This window comes from Conger conger, chromosome 13 (assembly GCF_963514075.1).
Source record: "Conger conger chromosome 13, fConCon1.1, whole genome shotgun sequence".
NCBI classification, from domain to species: domain Eukaryota; kingdom Metazoa; phylum Chordata; class Actinopteri; order Anguilliformes; family Congridae; genus Conger; species Conger conger.
In genome coordinates, this window is record NC_083772.1 from 20255210 (window position 1) to 20267122 (window position 11913).

Genomic DNA, 11913 nt, shown 5'->3' on the forward strand with positions numbered 1-11913 from the left:
CAAGTAAATGTGATGCAGAGCTATCAAAATGACAGGAGCTGTGTGGTGGCAGCGGAAAGCGCAATGCACAGGCATGAACTGTAGATGGGTTAGCTGCTATATGTGCAACTTCCTGTGTGTTGACACCTTATGGTGCGAAGTCACATATAATGTGATTAGAAGGCTCGTGCATGAACAGTCTCACAATCACGATGAGTAAATTGTAGGATACTGACTAGAATATTGAAAAAATGTTCCAACAAACCTTCTTTTTGATCTACAAAATGCACCTACCAACTATCTAGACAGCCTTGTTCAGATCTGTATTGCACCCACTCACTCAATGACCTGATTCAGCCCACAGTAATGAGCGGGGGGGGGGGGGGGGGGGGGTCGAGGCAGTTAAATTCACTCTCCACTAATGTTCACCAGCCTGTTAAACTTCACGACATCGTTGGATCTCTGCGCTATGTTCTGCTAAGCAGTTATGCTCGTAGGTATTCGCTGAGCATTTCAAACACGCAGTTACAGGGAAGATATGAGGGTAGGGAAGATGAACTTTGACACACAGGTTTCAAATTCCGTGCATTCTGAAAACGGAGGGTGTGACGTGATGTAGTCTCTCGTTCTGAGCGAGGTAAACAGACCTGACACTCAGCCGAGTCCACAGCCTCCAAACAGCATCATCACTGATCGACAGGCAAACTTTAAATCATTTTTTAATACAAACCTCTTGATTTCTGCAGCTCCTATTCCCTCCCAGGGCATCAGGGCATGAAACACTGGCCTTTGAAAAGTCTACAGATCCTGTGCAATTTACAGCCCATGAGACCCATTCATACACCACTACAGAGAGCAGTATCGCTTTGGCCAGTTAACCCCTTAACCCCTGAAGCACGTGCACACACCGCTGCAGCAGAACTCAAATTTCATGAACCCCACAAGCTCAGGGATATTTTTTTTACCGCACAGTAGTCTTATCATGCCTTCTGCACAACCCTGAAGTAATTTTAATAGGACAATTGTTTCTTATGAAGTAAATTTAAACTGCCACTATAATTGTGTGAGGAAGGGGTGGAAGTGAGAGGCGTTAGTATGTGTATGTGTGTGTGTGTGTGTGTGTGTGTGTGTGCAAGAGATTGTGAATGTGTGTGTGTGTGTGTGTGTGTAAGAGATTGTGAATGTGTGTGTCTGTGTGTGCGTGTCTGTGTGTAAGAGATTGTGAATGTGTGTGTATGTCTGTGTGTAAGAAATTGTGAATGTGTGTGTGTGTCTGTGTGTAAGAGATTGTGAATGTGTGTGTGTGTGTGTGTCTGTGTGTAAGAGATTGTGAATGTGTGTGTGTGTGTGTCTGTGTGTAAGAGATTGTGAATGTGTGTGTGTGTGTGTGTGTGTGTCTGTGTGTAAGAGATTGTGAATGTGTGTGTGTGTGTGTCTGTGTGTAAGAGATTGTGAATGTGTGTGTGTGTGTGTGTGTGGAAGTGTGCGTAAAAGATTGTGAATGTGTGTGTGTTTGAGAGAATGTGTGTGAGTGTGAGTGAGTAAGAGAGAGGACGAACATGAAGCCTCTAGCCTATAAAACAATGCAAAAGGAAACAGAACGTCATGCACAATCGAAGCCTGTCTGAATGTAAAAGCAGAGAGACAGTGGAGAGAGAGCAGAGAGAGAGCAGAGAGAGAGCAAAGCGTCCCGGTCCGGAGGTAGCGTTCCAGGCGCTGATAGGGCGAACCACTAGCGCTATTGCGTTCCGCCGCTGCGTGGGAAGAATGGGGAACAGCTGTGAGCGGAATGTGTGTCCCGCAAGGAGAGGGGAGGGCCTGCCGCGCATTAGGAGGTCACGATCTGCACAAAAAAAAAGAAAAAGAAAGGAAAGGAAAAGAAAGACATGGAAGAAAAGAGAGAGAACACCTCTGTAGCAGCCCGGCTGTAGAGGTTGGAGAGCCGGGCCATGAGCGCTAGCCCAAGCAAGCATACGCATGGAAGCAAGAACGTGCAAATAGTCTAGCCGGTTGTTGACAGGTTTAGCGTTAGCATTGCTTCCTCTGGACAGGACGGGCAACGCATGCTGGGACACCAGGGGGGTATTTCATGCTGAGTTTCGCTGGATAACTGCAGTTGGTAATAACCGACTGCTTACCCCTCTGTTTCCTCCAGTCCATGTTCATTTTGGTCCATTCCAGATTTTAGAAGGGTTCTATCCTGCCAACTCCGTTGATTCCTGCTTTCGTGAAATCTTGTGAAGTCAGAAAGCATGACGGTCTAGGACAGGGCCTGGGGTTAAACATATTCCCAGTGAACCTTGTTTTGTCACACCACACCAAGGGCCTTCGGCAGTCTGAGAAGGAGGCGGTCCTGGTGGAAGAGAGAGACCTGCAGTGGTGAGGGAAGTCAGCGCTAGGCTTGTTCCAGTGTGTGAACGGGCCTCACAGAGTGCTATCAAACGGGCAATAAATAACCGGCCATAGTCATTCAGAGAGAGAGAGAGAGAGGTGAAAGACTAAGTTGATTAGACTAAGTAGGGGACAATCCCCCTGGAGCAATATGGGGTTAAGGGCCTTGCTCAAGGGCCCAACAGTTATGTGTATCATGGCTACACCGGCGATTGAGCCACCAATCTTCTGGAGGTCCCAGTCATGTACCTTCAGCACTACAGGCAGCCCCTTTCTGCAACTCAAGCTCAACCTGTGCACACCATGAAAAGAAGCGCTGTCTTCCCATCACGCATTCCGGGGGAGAGCGTGACCGGGAAATATGATGGTGCATCCCAAAGTGTGGAGGGGAGATTGAACAGAAAGCTGCAGAGACAGCGCGTGAAAGAGAAAGAATGAAAGGAGGAAGGGGGTGAGCTGCGGTGGAGGTGTGGACAGGATGGAGAGGTCTCAGAGGAAGAGGAAGCCCTGCAGGGGGCTCAGAGTTGAAGAGGGGGTCACCACACAATCGTCAGTCGCCCAGTTTCTTGTGGGGGCAAGGAACTGCGTGTGGAGGACGGATCTGGGTCAAGATATTATGTGACTTTAGATGTCTTTAGATGTCGATAGCGATACAAATGAAATTGTGTAGAGCGCTGAGAATTTCAGAGACATGAAGAACAACTTTGTTTTTAATATTGGTGAAGACAGACATGTCAGCAGTAATCCACAGGAAGAGTATAAATACGAAGCGTTTGGCTGAGGTCCAGCGTTTTTTTGTGCCTGTCTTGAAGGCCGGGTGTAGGGGGAGGGATACTATCCCACCCAAGTAGTTGAGATGTTTACAGAGAAACTAACCCATTTTAAAAAAAGAAGCAAGAAGAAGTATATTACTTTAAAAATAAAGCCTGCGACTTGTCGACTTCAGATGTTCCAGCTCCTATGCAGGAATGCAATCTGAAACCTTCAGGTAACAAGGACCGTTAATCTCTGCACTGTTAATCTCTAATCTCTGGCAAAATCAAGCATGTGTGAAATGAGTCGTGTGTGCGTGTGTGTGCATGTGTGTGCGTGTGTGTGCGTGCCATATGAATTACCTTACCACCAGGCGTGTCAGACTTGTGGAAGCATGGCAATGTCTGCTGCTTTCAGTTCCGTTTCAGCACTAAATCAAGCACACTTACTGGCAAAAGAATCAACACCTTATTTTCAAGGAATACACTGACTAACTGCTGACTAAGAGGGCACCACAAAAACCTGCAGATCTGTGGCCCTCCAGGACTGGAGTCAAACCTGCAGACACTGCGGCCCTCCAGGACTGGAGTTAAACCTGCAGACACTGCGGCCCTCCAAGACTGGAGTTAAACCTGCAGACACTGCGGCCCTCCAGGACTGGAGTTAAACCTGCAGACACTGCGGCCCTCCAGGACTGGAGTTAAACCTGCAGACACTGCGGCCCTCCAGGACTTTTTTTTTATCCAGAATTTATTTTTGTTCCCTCAAGCGGACATAACTAATAATAATAATTATACAATAATTTGTTATTTAGCTGTCTGGTCTTCATCTCAAGCATCATATATTCTACTATGCTGAAACCACTACACTACAAGGGACATTCAATAAAAATAAAATGAATCATATCTTTGAAAATATTTTCACTATATTATGTGTTTTCGTTATCCAAGACACTTGTATTATGTCAAAATGTCTTTATCAACGCACACAGCCAACATATCGGACAGGGCGTTTCCTCCGCCTGTCTCTACCACGCTGGAGCTGCTGAGTGACATTGGCCTTTGCCTCGAACATTTAGTTCAAAATACATGTAACATGGGCCAATAAACCTCGCTGGAATGTCAGCTACGCACACACATGTACACGTCGCATTTTATCCTTCACCTAAGCACACAGACACACACAGAGTACACACAGACACACGCAGAGTACACACATATACACACACACCCTTTTTTGAAGAGCTCAAAATTTACAGACAACAAAATAGTTTACTAAGAACACAGGAGGAGCCTTGTCGAGAAGACTGTTGTGATTAGCTAAAACAGAATCAAGCAATACCATTTTTTTCAGCGTTATGGTACAAAAGTGCTTTCGAGCTTTAATATTTGATTGAAGTAAGTTGACTGGGAGTGTATTTGGTACGTTGGTGCGCGCAGGCAGTTAATGTTGGAGACGGGTAAATAAACACGGTGCTCAGAGGCCCCAGGCCGTGGACAGCTGGATAGCATCTCACACATTCTTCAGTCAATATTTACTTTTCACCCACACATCACACGGTCAAGACAGGGCTGTTGAATCAGTGGCTTCCAACACGCACAGCCAGCACATCCTAAACAGGTTTGACCTTGGATTTAGTTATGTTTGTTTTCCTGCTGGGTGAAATATCGGTTTTTTGAAGAAAATCAGAAATATTGTTTCGTTGGTTTCTGATTTTTATTTATTTGTCCAATCGTAATTATAAGGAGAGATGAAAAACAAGATGAGTAAGTAAGAAATATATATGCACAGATTCCTGTTGAAAACAACAATGTTTAACAAAACAAGAAAACAAAAAAGAGATCAAAAAATATATACAGTTGGATGTTTTGGCTAAATTCTGTTGAACAATTTCAGGGATCGACAGGGGCATAAACTACATAAAACATTTCTAATGCATATTTGACCCAGGCCTGGTATTCCCATAAAGAAAAAATGAAGAAATGTCCCATTTTCCACACATTACCGTTTCATGATGCGTGTCATGTTCTGCACTTGGCCCTGAATCAGGACCGTCTGTTGCGAGGCACATTTCGGTCCTGTTTCATGTTAGCCGGGCTGTCTTGGCCTTGGATATTCTCCCGGTTTCCTGGCATTGTGAAAAGTTTTAACAATCCTGGGATTCCGAGCACATGTTTGGGTCTAGCGGCATGCGAAGTGCTTGTTTTTGTAAGTGCCCGGTGGAACACTTTTAGAAGTGTTTTTGTGAGCAGAGCACAATAGCAGATGCATGTTTTTTTTCTTGCACATTTTTTTGCCCTCGATACGGTTCGGATTTATGGTAAACAGGAGAACAATAGCAGCAGTACATTAATTATTATAATACTTTGTTATCAAATTTGATTGTTATCAAATTCAGGATCCAATGCACATCAACCCCTCAAGACGACCTGAGCTTTGCCCATACTCTTGCATTAACACTATTGATAACCAGCTGAATGTAATTATAATAATAATAATCATTATTATTATTATTATATTAGTAGTATTCTTTTTATTATCACTATAATTATCATAGTTTGTTCACACAGCTGAGTATTCACTGCAGCATATTCATCACTCCAGAGTTCAAAAACAGTGCCTGACATCTGACACAAACCAGCAGCCTGTATTGTAATGTAATGTAATGTAATGTCATTTAATGTTACGTCATGTAATGAAATGTTCCATTCCATCCACACTAGAGCCTTTTGGGTGCCTACTGAACACGCCACTCCTGTGACTGGACCCACCCATGAACAGAATCCCTGATCTCCCCCAACATAAGCACAGCTAAACCCGTCTGAGGGCACATGAACCTCACCCAAACCGGCCCCAACACAGAGTGGCACAGAGAACGTGGAGCAGGCACAGCGTCGTGAAACCGTTCTGTGCGTAAGAACCCTAAAGGCTTAGAGCAGTGCGTCGACAAGCTGGAGCCACAGCCACAACCCTGAGGTTACTCCAACAACACACTACATTACACATGCAGTGGATTAGGTTAGGCACAGTACATTATTAATGACTGCAGCATCTGTAGACAGCCCGCATCTCTCCCTGCTCGCCGTGTCTCTGGTGTATGTTGGCAGCGGTTTGTCAGTGGATTACATTAAACCTCCATAAACCACATCCCTGTCTCCGGTTGTCATGGCTCAGTGTCTCCCTGTCTGAAGCCTCACATGGATCATTTCTAAACAGTTTTTTTTTTGTTTTTGCATGACTGTGTTTTTGTGCATCAGTCATGGGCAGAGCTTCTAAGCATCTCCAGTTTTTAGTTTAATGTCTCGTTTCGTGCTATAATCATTCTTCTCATTTGTGATTTTATAAAGGTCAAGGTGAGATGTATTATTATTTATAACAACAACAACATCATCATCATAAATATTATTATGATAAGGATGATGCTGACTGGGTGTTAATCTGTGAGGGACAGATATACATCATGTTTTTATGATCTATCTTTAGCCCCTTGTGTTTGTACCTTGACTTTTGAATCATCCCGGTACTGGAGTTCCTGAAGTTGGTATGGTAGTTACAGACTTGGCCCATCTACCTTATGTACTGGACTTATGTTCATGACCCTACAACCGATCATATATAAGAGTGCCTGCCAAATTCCATTAATGTATTGTACCTTATCTGTTAGGTTGTTTGTTCTGTGACATTGATGCGCACCATTTTGGACGTGGATTTGGATAAAAGCGTCTGCTAAATAAAATGTAATGTAAAAAAAGAGCATGAAGATAAATAAGTAACAGGAAATCCCAGTGTAAGTTTTCGGTGATGTGTCATCTAAACGGAGAATAAAATAAAAAATAAAAATAACAGGGCAGACGCTGTGAATGGGGGAGTGATGGGCGACTTACAGAGGTGTCAGTTTGGCATCTAATAATTTACGAGGTGAAATTCCTCTTCCCTGGCCTGGCTCATCCATAACAAAGGACCCGGTGTCTTCACACAGGGCAGAGAGGAGGAGCCCATTAGGGACCGAGGCTGCTCCATCATTAACAGGGAATCTGCCCTCTGACAAAGGGCCTGACAAGAGATCAAACACCAGCTTTCACATCAACATGCAAGACACTTCTGGTCCAAAGCCACTCAAGTGCATGAGGTCCTTGAAAAGCGTCAGATCCATAAATAGCAAAACAGGCATGTAGAGCAGTTATAAACAAAAAGAATAGTAAGTAAGCAAGTGCAGGGTTTTTATTTAATTTTATTTATTTTTAATAGTACATAGGGTATAGAAAAGTCATATTGGGGGGGGGGGGGGTAAGTGTAGGAGGGAAGACTTCGATATCACAGATTTACCGATTTAATCACTGATAGGCTAGCACCTCTTTATATCTAACCTCCAGGTCTATAAAACTCTCCTGCTACACGCTTGGAGACCCACAGCTGACCACACATCCTGACTGACCTAAGGAAAGTTTGGGGGAGGGCAATGCAGCTGATTGAATGCCAAACAACCAAACAACTTCAAACACACTCACAGGATTGGGGGGGGTGCCTTGTTCAAACCTACTAATCTGCACTCTCTCCTTCCCCAGTGCACAGGGCATGCCACCACACAAAGAGAGAAAGAGGGGAGGAGAGAGAAAAGGAGTGGGAGGAGCCCAGGCTAAGACCTCTCCCACCCAGCAGGTCTTCCCTTCTAATGGCTGACACAGTGTCAGAGCAGCGGAGCCTTTCCCTGGGTCTGCAGCCTACTTCCTAAGAAGTGAGAGAGAGAGAGGTAGGAGGGAGAGAGAGAGAGAGAGGGGGGGAGAGAGGAGATAGGGGGGAGGCAGAGATAAAGAGAGGGGGGAAGATAGGGAGAGGGAAAGGGGAGAGACGGAGGGAGGGAGAAAGAGAGAGAGAGCAGGAAACAGACCCTGGAGGGAGGTATAGAGCCATCCACTAATGCTGCAGCGCATATAGCAGTGAAACACACGTGCACATACTCACTGCGGAGAGAGAGAGAGAGCGAAAGGGAGTGACTGACTGCTGACAAACAACAAAAACTTTCCAGACTGCCTCACCTATAGCACTCTGCCAGGAGCTACAACACAGACGGCACATCGCATTTTATATTTTCTTCTTTTCAAACTGAAGAGGACCACCGTGAAACGGACATTGAGCAAAGAGGACTTACAAAAACTTGGACTTGGCGCAACTTTTTTGTGTCTCAGCAAAGCGAGGGAAAAGCAGAGCAGTGGTTAATTAGATCTGGTATCTGGACTTACCCTTCCTCGTGGATACAGGCACCGTGTCTCTGGTTCGGCTCTCGCTGACGGGGAGACTCGGACAGAAACAGGAAAAGAACGACAAGCCGAGTGAGTACAATTCCCACTCTGTCTGTCCGTCCGTCCATGAGTCGGGCTGCTGTCCTGCCAGGCAGACAGGCAGGGAGAGAGACAGAGACGGGGGTAGGGGAGGGACAGAGGGATCCTGCAGGGAAAGAGCCTCTCCCCGTCAGAGCTATCCCAAAAAGACAGGAGCACCAGTCGAGCCAGGTCCAATCAGCATTTACATCTCACTCCTGTTTGTTCCCAGCAGCCAGCAGTGGGGTGAGGGATCGTTGGTTAACAGACGTAACAGACGACAGCTGCTCTCTTTGTCTTCCATTTGTTTTTGTTTTGTTTTTTTGGTACGTGTTGGGTCTCAGGACGGACAGAAACCCCTTTCCACTTCAGTGGTTTAAATAAAATCACCCACCGCACCCCCCCCCCCCCCCATCCTCCCCCAGCTGCAAAGATGAGCAACAACACAACGGAGGAGTGCGACAGGAACGACGAGTTCAAGTACACACTGTACAGCACCGTGTTCAGCATCGTGTTCGTGGTGGGCCTCATCACGAACATGGCCGCCACGTACATCTTCGCCTGCTCTCTCAAGCTGCGCAACGAGACCACCACTTACATGATCAACCTGATGGTGTCCGACCTGCTTTTCGTCCTGACGCTGCCCCTGCGCGTCTTCTACTTCATCAACCGCCACTGGCCGTTCGGCGCCCTGGCCTGCAAGCTGTCCGCCTCGCTCTTCTACACCAACATGTACGGGAGCATGCTGTTCCTCACCTGCATCAGCGTCGACCGCTTCCTTGCCATCGTCTACCCGCTGCAGTCGCGTGTGGTGCGCAACAAGCGCAACGCCAAAATCGTGTGCTGCGCCGTCTGGGTGCTGGTGCTGGCGGGCAGCCTGCCCACGGGCTTCCGCCTGAACACGTCCTTCAACGACGACCTCACCAACCGCACCTCCTGCTTCGAGAACTTCTCCTCCAAGCAGTGGAAGACGCACCTGTCCAAGATGGTGGTGTTCATCGAGACGGTGGGTTTCCTCATCCCGCTGATGCTCAACGTGTTCTGCTCCGTCATGGTGCTCCAGACCCTACGCAGGCCCCAGACCCTGACGCAGGGCAGCCAGTTGAACAAGACCAAGATCCTGCGCATGATCGTGGTGCACCTCCTGATCTTCTGCTTCTGCTTCATCCCCTACAACGTCAACCTGGTCTTCTACGCCCTGGTGCGCAGCAAGACGCTCGCCAGCTGCACCGCGGAGTACGTGGTGCGCACCATCTACCCCGTGGCCCTCTGCATCGCCGTGTCCAACTGCTGCTTCGACCCCATCGTCTACTACTTCACCTCTGAGACCATCCAGAACTCCATCAAGCGCAAGTCCACGACCCGGCGTTCCTACGACGTCCGCTTCTCCGAGGCTCTGCAGTCCGAATCCTCCTCGGCGATGCTCAGCTTACAGACCCTCAAATCCATGATTCCGTTCCGTAACGAGTCCAATGTGTGACGCTGCCACGGGATTGGCCGCTGAAAGGGTCACGTGACTCATGGATGTGTGTACATATCAGATATTACTTTACCTCTGTGAGGCCTTAGGGACGAGGGGGTGGGGTTGGGGTTGAATCTTCAAAAAAGAAACAGCATGGGAAGGATTTTTAACCCAGCAACCCCCCAGGAGGGAAAAGAAATAAGACGCTGGATTTTCGTTCTTTTCTCCTCCATTTACAAAGCTAGCAGTTTAAAACAGCCATTTCATTAACCCTGTTGTTTTTGGGGGTTCTGATTCTTCTTATGTTCTCATGTTTTGCGAAAAATGTCACAACCACCTTACTACATCGTCATGTGGAATACATCTGTTTCTACCCCAAAACAGCTGTGAAGTTACTTACTTCAAACACAAATGTACTGGAATGACTTCTGAACACTGGAGCTGCATGTGTAATGTGTGTTTCTGAAACTCGCCTATTCGTGTCCCATGGTAAGTCAATGTCCCATGGCGCTGACAATTAAAGAGAAAGCTCTGACTTAAACACGTGAGGCCAAACTATATATGCTATATATCCTGCTTTTAATGCTTCATTTGATGCCATTTTGGACACTGGTCTGGTCCAGATTATTGCTCGAAAGTAGAGGACAGCAAGCCATCGAAGCTCAGGAACAGCATTAATTACGAAATAAAAAAAACTAAACGTATTATGAAAACTTTGTTTCATGACATTCTATACAATGCACTGACCAGCCATTTCAATTTAATTTGCACTGTCTCTAAGTTATTGGCCTTTTTAAGAAATAAATAAATAAAGTAAAAGTATCTTGAAAGCGTTTGGTTGTATTCATACACTATAACTGTGGGGTCAACTGAAGTAAGTGTGCAGGCACTGGTTACTCAGAGTTTCTACTTTTTCTTCCTCATTTTGTCTTTTGTCATTCAATAGATTGCCATTGTTTTCATGGTGATCTGTCAGTTGCATGTTTAACACCAGATCACTGGGCTTATTTTGGACATTCATTGAGCCAGGTGGCCTGCTGAGTTTGGAGCTTCGTACAGCAATGTTACCACCGAAACCACGACAGAGTGACTCATGACAACATCAGGAACTTACTCTGCAAGGGATTTTTGCAATGTACTGAAAACTCAGTCGCAGCCTTTGGTCCTTCACAGATCAATAGACAGATAGATATACAGATATTCCTTTATTGATCCCCTTACCCAACTGAAAAGGTTGCAAAATGACATGTTGATTATTATTATTATTATTATTATTATTATTATTATTATGCATCCATTTTCAGCCATATTCAAAACTTCTTATTTCATGTGAGAGTACATTTGTACAGTTTCATTTATAATTTCTTTTAAGTAACTGAGTGTTCATATTTTACCAGCATACAAAGAGTCCAACATATATCTGACACAGGTCAATTTGCAATGAATATTTTTTTGGCCGCATATGGTCTGGGACTGGAACAGTAATCCGCAGCCTCCTCCCCACCCACCATTCTGAAGGAGTAAGACCTCTTTGGAGACCCAACATGTGCAACAAGCTTTGCTTCACTTCCTCGGTGGCTAACGCTACGGGTGCAGAACCATGGGCTCATTGGTTCTGCACGATGCAATCCCTGCATCGTCAGCGCACACAGCTGCTGTGTTTTGTAAACTCAGCAGTCGCCACCAGACCACAGTCACCGTACCTCACCTTACGGAAAATGAGGGTAGATTCGCCTTGAGCAAACTCCAGTCAGTCCTACCAGGATCAGTGTCTGCAACCATGACTAAAGCACATGTAAAACATACAGAAAAACCGGTTTCACATGGCTTATATCTGTTATACGTTATACGTAATTCAAACAGGAACAATGCAAGTAGACATTGTTACAGGTTAAAGACATGAGACAGATACACTGCATTCAGGGTTCTTGCCAAACCTACTTTGCAACCCCTGTCCCTGTTTCGGCATGTGTCACATGTAAGCTGCAGTAAGCAGTAATATCTTTGGCC

The 11913-nt window shown here is 45.9% G+C and overlaps 1 protein-coding gene across 1 annotated transcript; it reads left to right on the plus strand.

Moving 5' to 3' along the window:
• The first annotated feature begins 7963 nt into the window (after window positions 1–7963).
• lpar6a (lysophosphatidic acid receptor 6a) lies at window positions 7964–10733 on the plus strand. The gene has a single exon (XM_061217217.1). It carries the CDS (start codon window positions 8875–8877, stop codon window positions 9919–9921), a length of 1047 nt encoding a protein of 348 aa, XP_061073201.1. The 5' UTR covers window positions 7964–8874; the 3' UTR covers window positions 9922–10733.
• The last annotated feature ends 1180 nt before the right edge of the window (window positions 10734–11913 follow it).